This window comes from Balaenoptera borealis, assembly GCF_965194805.1.
Source record: "Balaenoptera borealis genome assembly, chromosome: 14".
NCBI classification, from domain to species: domain Eukaryota; kingdom Metazoa; phylum Chordata; class Mammalia; order Artiodactyla; family Balaenopteridae; genus Balaenoptera; species Balaenoptera borealis.
The window spans coordinates 74,631,254-74,652,127 of NC_138875.1; the positions used below are offsets into that span (position 1 = coordinate 74,631,254).

Below are 20,874 nucleotides of genomic sequence, written 5' to 3' on the forward strand. Positions count from 1 at the left end.
CTCCCCACACGTAGTCGATACCTTTTAACCTCTTTCCCTGCTTTATTTTCCTGATTAGCACTTATCACCGTCTTAATTACTATAATGTTACTTATTTATCCTGTTTACTATCTGTCTCCACCATTAGAGTGTAAGCCCTCTGCGGTCCAAGAATTTTGCCTATTCACTGCTGTATCCCCAGGACGCCTGCCTGGCACACAGCAGGCACTCAACAAATGTTTGTTGAATGAATGAATGAATGGCATTCTGAGTCTCAATCCCTGCCCACCTGTCCAGGCACAGCTCTCACCTCTCCCCTCCCTGCCCTCCATGCCAATGTGGATCTGAAAGCCGAGTCCTGGCACATACCAGGATGATTCACACTTCTCAGCCTTATCCCGTCTTGTGCCCTCTGTCTCCTGGCCGCATTCCCAGTCTTTTAAGACTCATCTCAAGCAGGTGTCCACTGACACCACAGGTGACCCCAAAGAAACTCTCCTGCCTGAATTTCCACCAGGTTTCTGTGCCCTCTTTTCTCCTAGTTCACAGGACACTGGACTCTCTGTGTCTCCTCTGTCTCCCCTACTGCTCTGGGAGCCCCTGCGGCAGGAACCACGTCTCATGTTTTCTTCTTAGCACAATGTCTGGCACCCAGCCAGCACTCACTAGATGTACAGTGAACGAATAACAATACTTGCATTTACTTAATGTTTTCTCTGCTAAATGTTCTCACGCTTAATCCACACAACCTATGGGGTAGGTATTATTCTTAAACCCATTTTAAAGATTATTTATGTGAGGATCAGAGAGGTTAAGAGTCTGGCAGAGGGCAGAGTGGAATTCTAGAGTTTGTTCTGCGGGACCCTAGAATTCCCACTGTTCAGCCCAACCTCGAGCGAGTCCCTGCTCTTACTGACCTGTTTCAGGTGACAAGGTGGTGGGGATGGGATTGGTGGATACCGTCCAATTCCCATCTCCTGGGGGAGTTGCCTTTCCCAGGGCCATCCTCAAGCCAATTTCAGTTTCCAAGTTGTAAAAGGGAAACTAAAAGTTGAGAAACGAAACCTACAGCAGAAAGGGTGACTAAAAGCCACGCCTGTTAAGGTGGTTTCACTCAGTGTCCCTCGGTGCCCCAGCTGCAGTGAACGGCCTCCAGGAAGAGGATCGCCTGGTCAGCCAGACACCCCTTGTTTCCTCTCCACTCTGATCCTTTATTCCACAGGGTGCTGGAGGTCAGCTGAGGAGGAGTCCCCTTAAAGAAGAGTGTGTGTGCCAGGAGCTGGGTTGGTGTGTGTGTATATATCTAGCCACCAGTGGTACTCTCAAGACAGAGATGGCAGTGCCCCCGGAGCTGTTTGTCACCCCGGCTTCCAGGCTGAACTCCTTCGTGGCTCACTCTCTGCATCCCAGCCAGGAGTGGAAAAAAGAGGTGCTGGAGACTGTGCAGACTGTGGATCAGTTCCTGAGAGAGCAGAGCTTCCAGGGGGAGCACAGGCTGGACCAGGAATTGTGGGTGCTGAAGGTGGTCAAGGTGAGACTGGTCCCCTCCATCCCCAGACCAGGGCTGGGCAAAATGCAGCTTGTGGGTCTACATCCCTGAGGATGCTGGGACCTCTTGCCTCATTATCCCTAGCCCCTGCTACTGACATCTCAAGACACTCCATCCCAGTGCACTGCTGCCTTGAGCAGAGCAAGTCCAGTAAGGAAGCTAATAATAATAGTGCACTTTTTTGGATGCACTACCCTAACCCCTTAACGTATATTATCTCTAATTTGTGTACCCTGTGAGGTATGTACTATTCTTTTCCCATTTTACAGATGAGCAGAATGGAAACTCAGTGATTTAAGATCCATAATGACCAAATACAATGCAAATTCTCTGATTGGATTTTGGTGTGAATGGACCATCTGTAAAATATAATTTGGGAACAATTGGGGAAATTTCAATATGGCCAGAATATTAAATAATATATATAAGGGAATTTTTAAAAAATATTTATTTATTTTATTTATTTCTTTTCTTGGCTGCGTCAGGTCTTAGTTGTGGCAATGCAGGATCTTTCGTTGCAGCGTGCGGGCTCGGGCTTCTCTCTAGTTGTGGCGTGTGGGTTTTCTCTCTCTAGTTGTGGCGCGTGGGATCCAGGGTGTGTGGGCTCTGTAGTTTGCGGCACGCGGGCTCTCTAGTTGAGGCGTGGGAGCTCAGTAGTTGTGGCATGTGGGCTTAGTCGCCCTGCGGCATGTGAGGTCTTAGTTCCCTCACCAGGGATCGAACCCGAGTCCCCTGCATTGGAAGGTGGATTCTTTACCACTGGACCACCAGGGAAGTCCCAGGGAATTGTTTTTTTGAGACATAATAGTTTTGTGATTATGGGGGAAAATGTTCTCCTTTGTTGGACACAAATGCTAAAGTATTTAGGGACAATAGTCCTTAGCGTCTGTAATTGACTTTAAAGTGGCTTAGTTGAAGCAAATATGGCAAAGAGTTTAGACTTGTTGAATCTGGATGGATGTATAAGTGTTCATTGTATTCTCTTTCTATTTTTCTGTTTAAAATTTTTGATAATGGAAAATTTTTTTAATGGAAGCTCAGAGAGGTGAGGTCACTTGCCCAAGGTCACACAGCTAGTGGTGAAGCTGGGATTTCAACCAGGATCTATCTTACTCCACTCCAGGCTGAGCTTTTTTCCCCCAAGCCCTTCCTGCAGCTGCCTTATGTCACCTCCTGTCCTAGCTAGGATAATAATGCAAGAGGGTCAAAACTAGAAAGGCATGATGAGAAAAACAACTTTTGAGGAAAACAATTTTGTTTTTCTGAGTGGCTGCCTAGGCCTTTTACAGTATGGTGACCCTACTAACACCAAAAGTTCAGAGTCTGGACTTGTAGATAGGTTTAGGGTATCCCCACAGGTTCCTGCTTTGCCTTTCCCAGTGGAACCTTTTAAAATAACCACTGAGTGGGCTTCCCTGCTGGTCCAGTGGTTAAGACTCTGAGCTTCCACTGCAGCAGGCACGGGTTCGATCCCTGGTCAGGGAAGTTCTGCATGCCACACTGTGTGGCCAAAAAACATAAATAAATAAAATTTTTTTTTAATGTAGAGCTAAGAGCGTTTTTTTAAAAAATTTTTTTAATTAAAAAATAATAACCACTTAGAGTTAAGCCTGTGAAAAGTTAGTAACCTCTGCCCCAATCACCTTGTAAGTACTAGGTGCTTGCTACCCTGCTCTATCTCCTGCTGGCTTGTGACCTGGGGCGGAGAACTGCCCTTCCCCCAGCTCACTGCGTCCCCTTGCTTCTGGGATCTGTAAGTAATAAATCTTTTTTTTTTTTTTTTCTTTTTTTTAAAAATGGTGCTGAAAGAAAGGTTGTAACCAAATTAAAGGTTGTTGACCAAATTTTTTTTTTAATTTTTATTTATTTATTTATTTATGACTGTGTTGGGTCTTCGTTTCTGTGCGAGGGCTTTCTCTAGCTGCGGCAAGTGGGGGCCACTCTTCATCGCGGTGCGCGGGCCTCTCACTATCGCGGCCTCTCTTGTTGCGGAGCACAGGCTCCAGACGCGCAGGCTCAGCAGTTGTGGCACACGGGCCCAGTTGCTCCGCGGCATGTGGGATCTTCCCAGACCAGGGCTCGAACCCGTGTCCCCTGCATTGGCAGGCAAATTCTCAACCACTGCGCCACCAGGGAAGCCCTAAATTTTTTAAATTAATTTTTGTTGGAGTATAGCTGCTTTACAATGTTGTGTTAGTCTCTGCTGTACAGCAAAGTGAATCAGTTATACATATACATATACCCCCTCCTTTTTAGATTTCTTTCTCATTTAGGTCACCACAGAGCATTGAGTAGAGTTCCCGGTGCTCTACAGTAGGTTCTCATTAGTTATCTATTTTTGAAAGTAATAAATCTTATGACTCTACTCCCTTTGTATGGGTGTATTGAAACTGTACCTTTCCTCCAAATGACCCCGTGGGTTTCATTTCCCCACGGAGGGAGTTTGGATGCTGAGGGAGCTACCTGCCCACCCTGTGTGGGCGGCTTGTGCCCCCCCAACACCAATGAGAAATTAACACTTTATTTGGGCTTTAAACCCTCCCCCCACCCCTGAAAATCTGGTGAGCTGTGCTGGTCCACAAGAGTGAATGCTTGTCCTTGGGTTTGAATAGGTTTGGACTGAAGCAAGTCATGAAGCCTGTTCTAGAACGCTCTTCCCTCTCTGCCTGTATCTTACCACTGGAAAAGGTGGGAAGGGCAGCACAGGCACAGCCTTCAGCGGGATGTGCTCTTCATCTGCACCCAGGGTGCCATTCCCAACACTCTCACATGGGGCAGAAACGCTGAGTCCGAATGCAGGTGGAGAAAGAAAATGGAAAAGGAAGAGGAAAGAAAAGATGGCGGACTCCTGCACAGAAGCAGGGCCTGCCACATAGACTTGGGTCACAGGGAAGAAAGAGGTAGAACCACCACACCTGGTGTTCTGACTCTATCTGACTGTGACTATCACTCCTGGCTGTGAGTCCATGGCAAGTTGATTAACCCCCAACTGCCTCCCTTTTCTCATCTGTACAATGGGGATAATTATACTAGTCCCCCCACCTCAATTAATGGGGGTGAGGATTAAAAGACATTGTGTGTATAAAGGGCTTTCAGTGGTGCCAGGCACAGCGAGGGCTCAACTGGCGGCAGCTGGGTCATCATCAATGTTCCTTGACTCCACCCACCAGCAGAGGTAGCCGACCTGTGGTCTGATGCATCCCTGGCAATTCCACCTCCCGACCTGGAGTGAGAAAGAGAGAAGGCCAGAGAGTTGGGGGACTTAGTATACCAGAGGCAACAGTGCTGGAGAGCAAGTTTAGGATCTCAGAACATCAAAAAGACCCTTTCAAAATCATCCAGCTCAGGCTCCTTCAATTCAGATGGGGAAGCTGAACTCCAGGCAGCAGAAGAGATGATCTAAGTCAAGTAGAGCAGAAGGAAGAGAGATATATTGCTGACTTCCTGTGTGCCAGGCACCACGGCAAGCCCTTGGCACACATTGTCTTATCGAATCCTCCCAATCACCCAGTGACTCATGTGCCATCATTACTCTGAGGTGACAGATGAGGGACGGCGTTCAGAAGGATCACGCAACTGAGAAACAGGGGCAAGAGGCGAGGTCAAGATCAGGCTGCCTCATTCCCCAGCCCGTGGTTCTTATCCACCAGGCAATACTGTGCCCCCCTTTTATTTTTATTTTATTTTATTTTTTAGATATTTATTTCTTCATTTATTTATTTATTTAGGCTGTGCCAGGTCTGAGTTGCCACAGGTGGGATCTTAGTTTTGGCATACAGACTTCTTAGTTGCGGCATGCATGCAGGATCTAGTTCCCCAACCAGGGATCAAACCTGGGCACCCTACATTGGGTGGGGGGGGGGGGCAGAGTCTTACCCACTGGACCACCAGGGAAGTCCCTGTGCCTCCCCCTTTTTTTTAAAATTTATTTATTTATTTTTGGCTGTGTTGGGTCTTCGTTTCTGTGCGAGGGCTTTCTCTAGTTGTGGCGAGCGGGGGCCACTCTTTATTGCGGTGCGCGGGCCTCTCACTGTCGCGGCCTCTCGTTGCGGAGCACGGCTCCAGATGCGCAGGCTCAGTAGTTGTGGCACACGGGCTTGGTTGCTCCGCGGCATGTGGGATCTTCCCGGACCAGGGCTCGAACCCGTGTCCCCTGCATCGGCAGGCAGACTCTCAACCACTGCGCCACCAGGGAAGCCCTGCCCCCCTTTTTAATGTCATGAAATTATTCAGACCCCCCCCCCAGAATCCTCCTACCACCACCCTGTGGAGGATGACTGTTCCCTTGGAGTGGGGATCACTCTGCCGATAAGGCTGAGTCTCAAAAGCGAGGCAGTGGAGTAAATAAGAAACGTGGGCTGTGGAGTCTGGCTCCCTGGTTGGAAGCGCCCACTGTGTGACCCTAGAGGAGAGGCTTGCCTCTCGACATCCCCGTTTTCTCCCCTGTAAAGAAGGGATGTTAATACTCCCCACCCGGACATCCCTGGTGGCACAGTGGTTAAGAATCTGCCTGCCAATGCAGGGGACACGGGTTCGATCTCTGGTCCGGGAAGATCCCACATGCCGCAGAGCAACTAAGCCCATGTGCCACAACTACTGAGCCTGCGCTCTATAGCCTGCGAGCCACAACTACTGAGCCTGCCTACCGCAACTGCTGAAGTCCGTGCGCCTAGGGCCCGTGCTCTGCAACAAGAGAAGCCACTGCAATGAGAAGCCCGCGCACCTCAATGAAGAGTAGCCCCCGCTCGCCGCAACTAGAGAAAGCCCGCGCACAGCAACGAAGACCCAATGCAGCCAAAAATAAATAAATAAATAAATAAATAATTTTTAAAAAAGGAAATACTCCCCGCCCATCCCTCAGGGCGGTGGTGATCATCCGTGGAAAGAGCCTCAGGGATTGCCTGGTCCAGGCAGTGGCCTCGTGGTGACGGGACTCTGTGCTCTGCAGGTGGGCTCTTTCGGGAACGGCACAGTGCTCAGGGACAGCTCGGAGGTGGAGCTGGTGATGGTCCTGAGCGGTTTCCACAGCTTCCAGGAGGAGGCCAGGCGCCTCGACGACGTTCTGAGCCTGCTATGTGAAAAGCTCAGGTACTGCCAGGACCTCCGGAGCCTCCAGCTCCAGGACCTGAGGCTGGTCCAGGGAGTCCCCTCTGCTGTCGCCTTCACCATCCAGTCCTGGGAGACTGCGGAGCCCATCACTGTCACCGTCGTGCCGGCCTACGGGGTCCTGGGTAAGGGGAAGCCCACCAGACTCACACGACCGCCCTCCCGGGGGACCCGCAGCTTCCTCACCTCTCCTTCGTGGCCACGTGCAGACACCTGTATTCACCCATTCAACCCACGTCCTGTGCTGGGTGCTGGGTGACCGCAGTGCCTGGGACTGACTCAACTCTGGCTGTCCTGTGGCTCAACTTAGGAAACAGATTTATCAAAGAATCACGCAGATAAATATATGGTTGGAGAGGAAGTGAGAGCCATGGAGGGGAAGGAGGAAGAGCAACCTCGGGTGCTTCTGGAACATTTACCGCGGGGCCGGGGGCCTGTCATTGTCTGTGCTTTCCCGGAAGCAGACCCTGAGACAGGGATTTGGGGATAAGCAGTCCCAGGAGATGCTGGTAGGGAAGCAGCGGAGCGAGACGGAAGGGGAGGAGCCTGACAAGGTGCACGTGGAACTAGTCACCACGGTGAGCAGCTGGGCTTGTGCCCCTGCAGAGCTCCGGTAAAAGTGCAGAGCACGTCTCCCAAGTGGGTTGTTGAGTGTTTCATCCACGAGCTTCCCATCGGCCATTGGCTGAGGGCTGCTTCCCGGGAGCACCGATGGCAGTAGCAACGGTATCAGCTACAAACCCAGATGATACAGCTTTCACCTGGTGCACCAGCTCCTCTTAACTAGAGTGGCTGCTGGGAGTTGCTCCATGGAGAAAGTGTCACAATTGGGATCCCATCTGAGCCAGAAAGAGACAGTGGGAGACATTAGTGGTAGTGATGTACGCCCCACCCTTCAGCAAACGTGCTCTCTGAGCCCAGCTTTCTTATACGGAACTGGTCCTTCCCTACAGTGATGGAAGCTTCATATAAATCGCTGAGAGATCCAAAACAGACATTAAGGGAAACTGAGGGTGTTGGGCACATCAAGAGAGGACAATAGTCCTTGAGTAGCCTGAGGAATAGAAAACCCACTTTTAAAAAATATGTATTTTATTGAAGTCTAGTTGATTTACAATGTTGTGTTAATTTCTGCTGTACAGCAAAGTGAGTCAGTTATCCATATATACACCATTATGTTTTATCACAGCATATTGAATCTAGTTCCCTGGGCTGTACAGTAGGACCTTGTTGTTTCTCCATCCTATGTATAATAGTTTGCATCTGCTAATCCCAAACTCCCAATCCATCCCTCCCCCACCCACCCTCCCCCTTTGGTAATCACAAGTCTGTTCTCTGTGCCTGTGAGTCTGTTTCTGGAAAACTCACTTTTGATTCTCCAGAAGGACAATCAAGAAGGCAAACTGTTAGTCTCTTAAGCTATGTGGTCCCAGGTTTCCCTGGAGAGATACTCCAATAATTACCAGTCTCTCCCCCATGGACTAGTCAGCAACCTGGGGCTTCCTGAGCCCTCACTCTCTCCCTTTTGCCTCCTCTCTCCTCAGGGCCTTCTGTTCCCAACCCTCATCCCTCCCCAGAGGTCTACGTGAGTCTGATTAAGGCCTGCGGTTCCCCTGGACATTTCTCCCCATCCTTCAGCGAGCTGCAGAGAAACTTCGTGAAACACCGGCCAGCCCAGCTGAAGAGCCTCTTGCGGCTGGTAAAACACTGGTACCTGGAGGTGAGGAGGCTGCCAGGCTGGGGGCAGGAGCGGAAGATGGAGGAGGGAGGGGAAGAAAAAGGCAGGAACCATAGCTGTTATCTCGGGAAACTGCACCCAGAAGCAATGAAGGTTGGGTGGGAGGGAAGGCTCATCTTTTAAAATGTAAACCTGGCAGAAGATGCAGATGAAGAAGGAGGAAGGAGAGGAGGGGGAGGAGAAAGAAACAGAGGAGGAAGGAGAGAAATAAGGAACGTACTGTATTTCAAAGAACGAGTGCTTGTAATGGTCCAGCTACAGTCCAGTGCTGGCTAAGGTCAACTTCTCTGGGCTCTCTGGACATTAATCTCAGCTGATTAAGGACTAACAAGAGGAAAAATTCGTTTAATTCCACACTGCACCAATTCCCCCTCCAAATGATTGAATTCCTGAGTATCATGATCATTACTGAGTGAATACATCCACAGCAGCTACTTTTTAGATTTCACATATGATGTCTGCATGGTACCAGGTATATTTCAAAATACCCAGATGAACATGTCATCTGAATTTATGAAAGGAAGACTCAGAAACAAGCAAAAAATGAGAAAGAAAGAAAAAAGATGCTTTCTTATTTTTAAAAAAATGATAAGGGTCAGATTTTAGAAAGACCGGTCCAGTCCAAAAAGAAAAAAAAAGTATTTAAAGATAAAAATCAGAATATTACCAAAGTTAGTTTATAGTTAGTATGTTTATGGTGGGAAAGCAGTCATTTTCTTACATGATTATCACTTCTACCGAGGTTGTGATGTATCTTCAGATGTTAGCATCACAGAAGCCAAGAATGAAATTGGTTTTTTTGGTCAGTCAGGCACTTAAGAGGAATTGATCCAAGATTTTGTGGATTTGGAGAGCTAGAACTCAACAAAATGATCTGTTTGCTTTGTTTGTCTGCCTGTCTAAGTGTACAAAGTGTTTTCTTCCTGTATATGACTTGCACGTTTATTGTAATGTCCACAGAACAACATATCAGCTTTACTTCTATAGCCCTTTCTTTGTTCAAGTCTCTGCCACTAAGGGACTTCCCTGGCAGTCCAGTGGTTAAGACTCCATGCTTCCACTGCAGGAGGCACAGGTTTGATTCCTGGTCAGGGAAACAAGATCCCCGCGTGGCCAAAAACAAACAAAAAAGCAAACAAAAAAACCCCAAAAGTCTCTGCCTCTAAGACAAGAATTTGTCTGCATATGGTTTTTTGAAACAGTTTTTTGATTCAGTATTATTATTTATTTATTTATTTATTTATTTTTGGCTGCGTTGGGTCTTCGTTGCTGCGCCCAGGCTTTCTCTAGTTGCGGCGAGCGGGGGCTACTCTTCGTTGCGGTGCGCGGGCTTCTCATGGCGGTGGCTTCTCTTATTGTGGAGTACGGGCTCTAGGCGCGTGGGCTTCAGTAGTTGTGGCTCGCAGGCTCCAGGGCGCAGGCTCAGTAGTTGTGGCGCACAGGCTTAGTTGCTATGCGGCATGTGGGATCTCCCTGGACCAGGGCTCCAATGCGTGTCCCCTGCATTGGCAGGCGGATTCTTAACCACTGGGCCACCAGGAAAGTCCCGATTTATTCTTGATTTATCTAAGTCTATCCTGGTAGGAAGGAGGACAGATTTTTTTGAACGTATGTAAACACTACATATTCCTGAAAAGGAACTTAATAAAGACACTTTGTGAATATTAAGCCATCATTCTGAATAGTTTTATAAACGAGGCCAATTTACGTATGCTATTATTTTACAGAATAATTATTTTTGTTTTCCTGAGGATTTGTTAGTTCATAATCTATAGTAGGAATTTTTATAGGGATTTTTTTTAATTCTGAGGTGTCAGTTGGAATAATATATCATTTACAGAATGTATCTTAGTTTGCACATGTATTTCCGTATATTGAGGGTAGGAGAGTAAGAAAGAAAGGGTTTTTTTTTTTTTCTCTCTCACATAGTCATCAATAGAACATTAACCTGAGTAATTAATTCTCATTTTGTTAAGCAATCTGTTCTTATGAAGTTGCCTACTTCTGAAATAAAAGATTCTGGTGAAATTCTGACTCAGTCCCCTTTGGTGGCCATGAGTCTTTATCCACGAATTTATTACACTTCATAAATTTCCCATAGTGGAGTTGGGAGGAAGAGATTTGCTGGCAGATAGATTATATTGTAATCAGACCATTCTTTTATGAAATCCTTTTTTTTTCATTTACATACATAAAAACAAAAAGAATTGGCAGCTGTGATTTTACTATTTTAATTATGTGTCCAAAATAAACACAGCATAAAATCTAACAGTCCATCAGCTCCTAATTTTACAGGGCGGTTTTCCAGGAATCACATGTGTGTGCGTGCACACACCACACCCCTACCCCCCAATTTTTGAGTGATTTAAATTCATAATGGCATAGAAGACAACAATAACAGGGCTCCCAGGAGATATCTGAATTCTCAAGACAAACTGACCAAACGAGAGCGAGAGAGAGAGAGAAACACAAAATACAATCAAATTCTCATCGACTGCCACCCAGCAGAGAATAAATTCCTATCATCTGTCTCCCGATAGAGACCACCAGATGGTCAAACCATAAAAGCAGAGTTACAGATTGTAGTCATCAGTGGGGACATAAGTGGCCCCATACAAATACGTACAAGAACCAGAATCAGACTTGTCCAAGAATCAGACAATCTAGAATCAGAAATAAAAACAGAGTAGAGGTGGGGAGGGAGGAGAGAAACATCAGAAGAGTAAAAACTATTGTACTACAAGATTCACCCTCAGAGTTGAAAAAAGGGGCACATCTGAGTGTAAACAGCCCATGGGGCGCGTTTCTCAGGCAACACAGTTTACTCAGCTTTGGAACAGTCTCAGTGGAACCTCCAGCTGCAAACAGAAACAAGAGGTAAAAAGTCATTTATTAAATAAGAACTTGCAGAGAAGTTGCAAGGGAATCAGACTGCAGAAGGAAAGGCTTAATCCAATAAAAAATATATAATAGGTGTTTAAAGAAAAAACGATTACCAAGATTACTAGGTTTATAGTTCATCTCTGTTGGTGGTGGAAAAATAGCAAATTTCTCACATGCTTATCAGATCTAGAAAGGTCATGAAGTATTGCAACTTCGCAAAAGTCAGAGAAATCCAAAATAGGAAGAAATCAGAGCATCGCTAACATAAATCAGCACTGGAAGGGAACATAAATCTTTTCTTCTGGTTTGCTCTTTTTTTTTTTTTTATGTACCATTAAATAGTCTATCAAAGGTCCTAAAAGAAATGAACGGCTCATTTTTCCTAAGGCTTACATCTTATGATTACAGGCATTCTGCATTTTCTTTGTCATGTAAATTTAAGAATCTAGCTAGTAAAATTTCACTAGTATTGGAGAAAATAAATTGTCTTGTCATGAGTTTACATTCTTAACAAAATTATAATTTTATTAGTTAAGATTTACAGCTTTGTGAGATGTGAATTCACAAAATGTTACAAAAACAAATTCATTAATTTATGAATAAGTTTGAAATCAATTAAAAAATTTTAAAGTCAAGGATAAAGTTGTTTTTGTTAGTGAGTCAATAACTTACAGGAAAGGCACAGGTTTCATTTATTTTGGGGACTAGAACTAGACCAGATGGCCTCGTTTCTGTTTGTTTCAAGGTCAAAGTGGGTTTTTGTCCCTTTGAGGGGTGTGATATAAAACTTATTTATAATGGCCACAGGACAAGATGTCAATTTTGCTTCCACAAACCAAATAGCTGGATGTTTGACAGAAATTTTCATTTCCTAGCTCAATGTTAGAGAGGTTCTTTAGACAGGAGGTGACTGGTATCCGTTAAGATGCTTTCTTTTGCAAGTAACAGAAAAACAGAAAAACCAACTCAAACTGGCTTAACCAATAAAGAGAATTATCAGCTCATGTGTGAAAACCCACAGCAGTGGAGAGGAGGCTTCAGGCACTGTTTGATGAGTGCTCCAGCTCAGTTTCTCTATAATACTCTCAGCGTCTCTCAATTCTATATGTCACCTTGGTCCTCAGGCTGGCTTCCCTCATGGTGGCAAAATGGCCACATCTGTTCCTGCCCTCACATCCACATACAAGAGAGGACTTCTCTTCTTTCAACCACTGAACAAAAGAACTAAGCTTGACTCAAATTAGGCCAACTTAGATTACAAAGCTTCTCTTGAACCAATCACTTGGCAAGGGGAATAGGTTTATACTGGTGACCCTGTCCAGTCAGGGCCAACCCTGGACAGGAGGATTGGGTCAATCCCGTCCAAACAGCATGGCTACTATACAATGGGGAAGGAAGAAACGCCTGTTAGAGAGGCAACCCCGATGTTCACCATGGATTCTCAGCTATTACCTAGTCCTATAGTCCCCCAACACACTCATACTATTTTTTTTCTCTTTAGCTAAGAAGACTTTTCTTTAAAAGAAATCTTTCAGAGGCCCAAATAGATTAAAATGGAGCTGCTTAGGCTGGGGTGCTGGTGACAGAGCCCAACCTGCTCACTCCTTGGGACACCCCTTTATCATTCAATTTCCGGGAGTTATGTCAAGCACAGTTTGAAACCAACTGGACTAACCTAGCTGCTTAATTCTAAAATGGAGAAACCCATTTAGGGTCAGAGAGGGAAAGTGACTTGGCCATGACTACGCAGCCAGTAGGTAGCAGAGCTGGGACCAGAACTTGGATTTTTCTAGTTTCTGGTCCAATGTCATCCTTATAAGGAATCTTGGGGTCTCGCTCTCTCTTCCCATGTCTTTCAACAGTGCGTGAAAGCCTGGTGCCTTCGGGCCGAGCTACCCCCTCTCTATGCCCTTGAGCTACTGACCGTCTACGCCTGGGAAGTGGGTACTCAGGAGAAGGAATGTTTCCGGTTGGACAGAGGCCTGGCCACCGTGATGAGCCTGCTCCAGCAGTATCAGTTCCTCTGTATCTACTGGACCAAATACTACACGTTCCAGAACCCAATCATTGAGGACTTTGTCAGAAAACAGCTCAGAAAAGAGAGGTACTAGATCACTGCATGCCAACCACATCTCAAAGAGAAAAGAAAGAGAATTAAGGGAAAGGTGGTATCGAGTTTTCTGGGTGGGCTTCATTAAGTAGGAAAGCTGATACCTCACGCTGACACACTTGACATCTCAAGTTGACTGCCTTTCAAAATTGCAAGGACCTTAGGGGCTATAAGCCTTTTCCTTGTTCCTCGAGCCACCACCCCACCCTACCTTAGCCCTCTTGCCCTCAGAAGACCATTTCAGAAAAACATTTCAGAAAAGCTAAGCTACCTTAGCTTTTTAGTGACAGCACAGGAAACTGGAAAGAAACGTGGAGACCCAAGTGTGAGCCCAGCTCCACCATTTTCTCATCTCTGTGAGCCTCCGTTCCTCATCCGTAAAACAGGAGTAATTGGCACCAACATGCAGGACTGTTGGGAGAGTCAGACAAAATATTTGTAAAGGGCCTACAGTATCTAGCCTATGGTAGATGCCAGACAAATGTTGTAGCACATGCTGCCTGTACCCATTCATATCCCCTGGGCCTTTACCGTTTCCAGGAAGGCTGGTTCAACCTCCAGCTGTCAGCACCTGCGTCCCTTTGCCTGTGGGTTTTCAGCTTCCCCCAGTGACTGATGGAAGTTGGTGTATAAATACCCCAGTTCCCTCCCATCTCAGATGGAGGGACTCTCTTTGGGACACATGTTCTATACTACTTCCCAGAGTCCACCCTGGGGGACTAACCCCCAGTTGCTCACAGTGGTAATCACCTTGACACATACCCTTTATTGGCATCCTTCCCTTCCCTGTCTCACTTTCTCACTCTCTTATTGGTGCTTCCTGGTATCTCCTTCCAAATAAATGACTTGCACTCAAATCCTGATCTTAGGATCTGCTTCTGGGGGAACCCAACCTGGGACAACTCTTTACATTAGAAGTTTTAGGTCAATGCAAGCAATATCGCAAGATTGTTTATTATTCCCTTATGTGAGTGTTGGGTCTTTTTTTACAAGGGAGAAAATCCCGGCTTCCTAATGAAAAGAGGATTTATTGTAAGGATGACCAGAAAATTGACCTTGGAAAACCACTGGGACCTGAGGCAAATCTATAGACTCCCCCTCTCTCTGTTGCTCACTCTCATTGCCCACGTGCTCCCTTTCCTCTCACTGCTTCTCTCTCCACACCTGTTCGGCTCCCCTCTTACTCCTAGTTGATGAGGAACCTCCATCATTCCTGGTCCAAACTCCAGAGGGAACCAGTCTGATCGCTGGGCACGGGCCCTGCATATCAGGTCACCTGGTGGGTCACTTTGGGTCGGGTGACCCCATCCCATAGGACAGCGTGTTATGACTCTAAATGAGGCAGGACCATTCAGTGAGCCAGGGATGTTGGGAGTTGAGAGCATGGAGCCTAAGGTGTCTAGTTCATGTCAGTAGCCTGCTATCACATTCTGTCACTTAGATCAAATCTCAGCTCCCATCTAAGTCAAAAGCTCCTGGAGTACAAGGGCCGGGTCTTGATCATGGGCTTGCCATCCAACACATGTGGTCACCCCAAGCAACCCAAATAGGCTATTAGACCCCCTTCAAGCCAATATTCTTTAAAGTATTTATTCAACATTTACCTAGAGGAGAGATGCTTGGAGACAGCCCAACCTCTCCTCTGTTGAGGCAGAGGACATGGGTAAGAACCTCACCTTCAGGTTGGGAGAACCTAGGGAGGTCTGTGCCTCAGTTTCCTCATCTGTAAAATGGGGGAAAATCATCATCATCACCATCATCATCATCATAGTCCCTACCTTATAGAATTGTTGTAGGGATTAAAATAGGTTAATTCACTTAGGGTTTGAGCCCGTGCCTCAATAAACATCAGTAAATAGTGGTGGTGGTGTTACTGTCATCCAAAGCAATTCAGCAGCTCTAGCCTTGAACTCACTTCCGTAGCCTGTTCAGCAAAATGAAAGCTCTGAACTTGAGGCCCACCTGCCTGAGTGGGCCGCTGTTACTGTTCCAGCATGCCTTTGGGGCTCTCACCCTCCATACACCTCAAAACTTCCTTGCAAACACCTAAAGTACTCTCCCCAAGAGGAATTCTTGGAAAAAGAATCCTCTCCATTCTGTTACTCTCCGGCAATGTTTCTGGGCCCTCCTAGACTGATAGTCCTGGGCTCTGGACATAGCAGATGCTCAGATGATTGCCAAGAAGGTTTCTTTCTGGCTTGCGGGCCTCCAAACCAGAAAGAACCTGGGCGCCTTCTCTCTGTGTTGCAGACCTATCATCCTGGATCCGGCTGACCCCACCCATAATGTGGCAAAAGGCTACAGATGGGACATAGTCGCTCAGAGGGCCTGCCAGTGCCTGAAACAGGACTGTTGCTATGACGACAACGAGAACCCAGTCCCCAGATGGAACGTGAAGGTAATGGCTCCTCTCTGGGCTGCCAGGGGCTTGAAGCTCAGAATGAGATAACTGCATAGTATTTACTTCTGTGTCGATGGAGCCAAGAGGACTCTAGTGTCAGTTTGAGGCCTGGCTGCACCACCTACCAGCTCTGTGAACTTGGGGAAATTATTCAACTGTCTGAGCTTCAGATTCCTTATCTTCAAATTCTTGTTTTCCTGTTTTTTCTTCTTCCCATAACCTACCAAAGAATCACTGGGATTCTTTGCTCTCAATCATTCTCTGCATAAGCTGAGCCCAGGCAAGTCAATTCAATCAGCTGTTTTGTGTTAGCACCAGGCTTGGGGTTGATGGGGGGTGACGAAGGGGGCAACAATGGTTCAGAAATAAGACATGGCCACAACCCTTAAGAAACTTGCCAGATGGAAGCAAACTTGCACAAAACTCCTAAATAGAATTACCAGAGAAGATACTCAGAAAACAAAAAAATGCCATATAATATTATAATGTGATGTCAAACCCACAGTACAGGTAAAGAACATAATAATCTATTTTATTCACATTGTGCTTTACGACTTGCATAGCACTTGTTCAGGGACAAGTCTGTAAAATAGAAAGGTCAAGTAGTATTATTAGCTTATCATTATTATCCCCATTTTACAGATGAGGAGATTGAGGCTCAGAGAGGTAAAGTGAATTAACCAAGGTCACACTGCTAAGAAGCAGCAGAGCCAGAATTCACACCCAGGTCTTTGTGGGGCTGTGGAATCGGAAAATAAATGTCATCATCATAAGTCACCAAGGAAGATTTCTTGAAGAAATTAAGCCTTGAGGTGGGCCCTAAAAGCCAAGGAGGGATGTAGACACTCAGAACAAAGAGTACTCCATCCAGGTAGAGGGTCAGGTAGGGGATGAGGGGCAAAGGACTAAAGTTGTGTTCAAAAGACTGAGGTGCTTAGAGCAGAAGGCAGAAGCAGAATCAGAGGCTCCCTAATAAGGAGCAGAGATTACAAACTGGGGGCCCACCAGCCATATGAGGCCCACAGATGGGCTAAAAAGTATATGCCTTTGGATTTTTCCTGAATATAAAAAGCATCATGAAAAGATTTTTATCTTGACAAATCAGAAGACTTGGCAATGCTGGGCCTATATTCCTTCTTAAAAGGATCAGCTAGAGGTCTGCCCACCATTCCCCTCCCCCAGCACCTTCCAGATGTTGCTCTTCAGACATCTGGGGCTCTCAGGCCCTTGAGTGTGGCCTCCAGTGGTGAAGAACAGACTTTGGAGTCTGGCTGACCTCAGTTCAAATACCCGCTCTTGTGGGCAGAAGACCTAAATAGACATTTCTCCAAAGAAGACATACAGATGGCCAACAAATACATGAAAAGATGCTCAACATCACTAATCATTAGAGAAATGCAAATCAAAACCACAATGAGGTATCATCTCACGCCAGTTAGAATGGCCATCATCAAAAAATCTAGAAACAATAGATGCTGGAGAGGGTGTGGAGAAAAGGGAAGCCTCCTGCACTGTCGGTGGGAATGTAAATTGATACAGCCACTATGGAGAACTGTATGGAGGTTCCTTAAAAAACTAAAAATAGAACTACCATATGACCCAGCAATCCCACTACTGGGCATATGCCCTGAGAAAACCATAATTCAAAAAGATACATGTACTACAATGTTCATTGCAGCACTATTTACAATAGCCAGGACATGGAAGCAACCTAAATGTCCACCAACAGATGAATGCATAAAGAAGATGTGTCACATATATACAGTGGAATATTACTCAGCCATAAAAAGGAACGAAATTGAGTTATTTGTAGTGAGGTGGATGGACCTAGAGTCAGTCATACAGAGTGAAGTAAGTCAGAAAGAGAACGCATATATATGGAATATGAAAAAGCATTACTGATGAACCTAGTGGCAGGGCAGGAATAAAGACGCAGACATAGAAAACGGACTTGAGGACATAGGGGGTGGGGAAGCGGAAGCTGGGATGAAGCGAGAGAGTAGCACTGACATATATACACTACCAAATGTAAAATGGATGGCTAGTGGGAAGCTGCTGCATAGCAAAGGGAGATCAACTCGATGCTTTGTGACAACCTAGAGGGTGGGATAGGGAGAGTGGGAGAGAGGCTCAAGAGGGAGGGGATATGGGGATATATGTATACATATAGCTGATTCACTTTGTTGTACAGTGGAAACTAACACAACATTGTAAAGCAATTATACTCCAATAAAGATGTGGAAGAAAAACAAACAAACAAATACATGCTCTGCTCCTCACTACTTTTGTGATGGTCAATAAATGGCGTAACCCTGCTCAGCCACAGCTTCCTCATCTGTAAAATGGGCTAATAGCAGAACCAACCTCATAGGGCTGTGAGAATAAAATACATTAAGAAGAGTATGAACGGCGCCCAGCACAGGGCCTGGAAGGTGATTGGCACCCCCTAAATATTTGCAGCTGCTGCTGTCGTTGTAAAGATGAGGGCAGGTAAAGGGCACTTTTGTACTCAGACAGAGGGATGTGGACTTAACCCCTCTTTATCCTCTCCCTTCCAGGGGGCACGAGACATCCAAGTGACAGTGGAGCAGTGGGGTTTCTCGGATTTCATCATCACGGTGAACCCTTATGACTCCATAAAGAAGGTTAAAGGGAAGATCCAGGGGAACCTGGGCTCCACAGCCCTACAGCGTCTGTCCTTCCAGGAGCCCGGTGGGGAGCGACAGCTACTCAGTAGCCAGTACTCCTTGGCTGATTACGGGGTTTTCTCCAACACTCGCATCTGTCTGCTGCAGACCATCTCCCCTGAGATCCAGGTCTTTGTGAAGAATCCCAGTGGTGGGAGCCACGCCTATGCCATTTGCCCTGATAGCCTTGTCCTGAACCTGAAGCTGCAGATTGAATTCAAGGAGGGGCTGCTCAGAAAGGAGCAACAGCTAGAGTTCCAAGGCCAAGTCCTGCAGGATGGGTGGAGTTTGAGGAGCTATGGTGTCCAAGACAGCACCACCTTCACGCTGAAGAAAGAAGAAGAACGTGGAAAGAAGACGAACCCAGCTAGTTCCTCTGAAAGACCTCTCTGTGCATTTCTGCCATTTAATCCAGACCCCATCAGTTCCACCTAACCTTGCCAGTGGACGGATGACGAGGGATATGAGAGACTAGATATACAAACGAACAATGGCCAGACTATATTCGACAATAGAACTCTGACCCACAAGCTCTGTAGCTACCAGCCCGAAGCCAAACCACAATCCCTGCATCAATCAACCCCAAACCATCAGGATTTGGTCAATAACTGCCAGCTTCCTTATTCCCTCCCTTCCAATTTAGGATCAATGAAAGAAAGCCAAACAAGCTCCCTAACCAATCACATAGGACACCCTGCTTCTGCTTAGCCCACCTCCAGCTTCCCCATGCAAACAACCTCAGTCAGGGTATGCATGAAGCCTTCTCTTTTTCCCACTATATAGCTGTCCCACCGCCCTGCTTGACTTGGAGTCTCTGCCAAAGGCAAGGGATGGTGGCTGATTCCCTGGTTATGGCAAGTTGGGAATAAATAATCTTTGTTTGTTCTCTTTTGGATGGTCTTCATTTCTTTCCACAGATGCTAAGGCTGTCCTGGCATTATTGCTGAAACATTTGAGCCTCTTAACTCTGGAAAGTGAGGACTGTAGGGAAACTGAGATGAAGAAAAGCAAAGTCTGGGAGAGCGAGGATGATGTGGTGTTAAACATCCCCTTGGACTTCCCTGGTGGCGCAGTGGTTAAGAATCTGCCTGCCAATGCAGGGGACCACGGGTTCGAGCCCTGGTCTGGGAAGATCCCACATGCCGCGGAGCACCTAAACCCGTGCGCCACAACAAGAGAAGCCATCACAATGAGAAGCCCGTGCACTGCAACAAAGACCCAACGCAACCAAAAGTAAAAATATAATAAATTTTTAAAAATCCCCTCAACTTATTTACAAAACAGAAGTAGAGTCACGGATGTAGAAAACAAACTTATGGTTACCAGAGGAAGGCGGGTAGGGGTGGTGAGGGATAAATTGGGAGATTGGGACTGACATATACATACTACTATATATAAAATAGATGACTAATAAGAACCTGCTGTATAGCACAGGGAATTCTACTCAATACTCTGTAATGGCCTATATGGGAAAATAATCTAAAACGAAAAAAAAGAGTGGATATATGTATATGTATAACTGATTCACTTTGCTGTACACCTGAAACTAACACAACATTATAAATCAACTATACTCCAATATAAAAACAAACAAACAAAAAAATTCCCTCAGCTCCTGCAATACACACACAAACAGTACCTAATGGTCCAAGGATGTAAGGACAGTAATAGCATCTTTAGCATCAAAGGACATCATGTGATCAGGTTTACTCCAATCAACCCATTAAAAAGTTTGCTTTTCCTCCCCTCCCCTTTGACCCACTTTCTAAAGGACTACTCACCGTAGGGGGGAAAAATGTACTTTATAATTGGTACTCAATAGTCTCTGGGCAATTTATCAATAGCAGCCTGTTTCCCACCTCTTTTTGCCTTCAGGGGCGGAAAGAGTGCCTCCTTTCCATGGAGCAGACAGGTGAGTCCATCCCACACCCTTTGTATCCTTTATAAAGCCCAGTGTAGCCCACATTGTAGGTAGTGGACCAATTCTTGTTTAATAGAATGATGAATAAGTTACCTTCCTCTCTTTCGTAATAGGAAAGCTGAGGCCAGAGAGTTTATTTTTTTTTTAATTTTGACACACTCAGCTTCAAAGATAAAACACAAAGAAAAGCATTCCAAAGACAAAAGTGATTTTGTTCATATTTTATATTGGAGTATCTTAACTGTGGAGATTCTAATGTGTCGGTCTTGGGGGGATCTTAGGAGTCAGTATTTTAAAGTTTCCCAAATGTTTCCGATGTGCAGGTTGAGTGAAGTCCTGAGCTAGAAAACTGCAGAATGTTTCCCAAACCATATTGTGCAACAGAATCACCTAGGATAGTGCCTCTCAAACTTTAGTGTGCACACAAATCACTTGGAGATCCTGTTTAAATGCAGCTTCTGATTCAGGAGGTCTGGGCTGAAGCCAAGATTCTGCATTTT

The 20,874-nt window shown here is 46.0% G+C and overlaps 1 protein-coding gene across 1 annotated transcript; it reads left to right on the forward strand.

Moving 5' to 3' along the window:
- Window positions 1-1,107: 1,107 nt before the first annotated feature.
- Window positions 1,108-19,343, forward strand: OASL (2'-5'-oligoadenylate synthetase like). The gene is made up of 6 exons (XM_082354486.1): window positions 1,108-1,510; window positions 6,477-6,759; window positions 8,179-8,354; window positions 13,118-13,359; window positions 15,616-15,763; window positions 18,325-19,343. The coding sequence occupies exons 1-6, from the start codon at window positions 1,313-1,315 to the stop codon at window positions 18,886-18,888; spliced, it is 1,611 nt and encodes a 536-aa protein (XP_082210612.1). The 5' UTR covers window positions 1,108-1,312; the 3' UTR covers window positions 18,889-19,343.
- Window positions 19,344-20,874: the final 1,531 nt, after the last annotated feature.

Excerpts from the sequence above, each read along its gene's own strand:
- OASL (XM_082354486.1), top strand. The coding sequence starts at position 1,313 with ATGGCAGTGCCCCCGGAGCTGTTTGTCACCCCGGCTTCCAGGCTGAAC. Across the intron at positions 13,360-15,615 it reads AAACAGCTCAGAAAAGAGAG|ACCTATCATCCTGGATCCGG; the intron begins GTACTAGATCAC and ends TCTGTGTTGCAG. Across the intron at positions 15,764-18,324 it reads TCCCCAGATGGAACGTGAAG|GGGGCACGAGACATCCAAGT; the intron begins GTAATGGCTCCT and ends TCTCCCTTCCAG.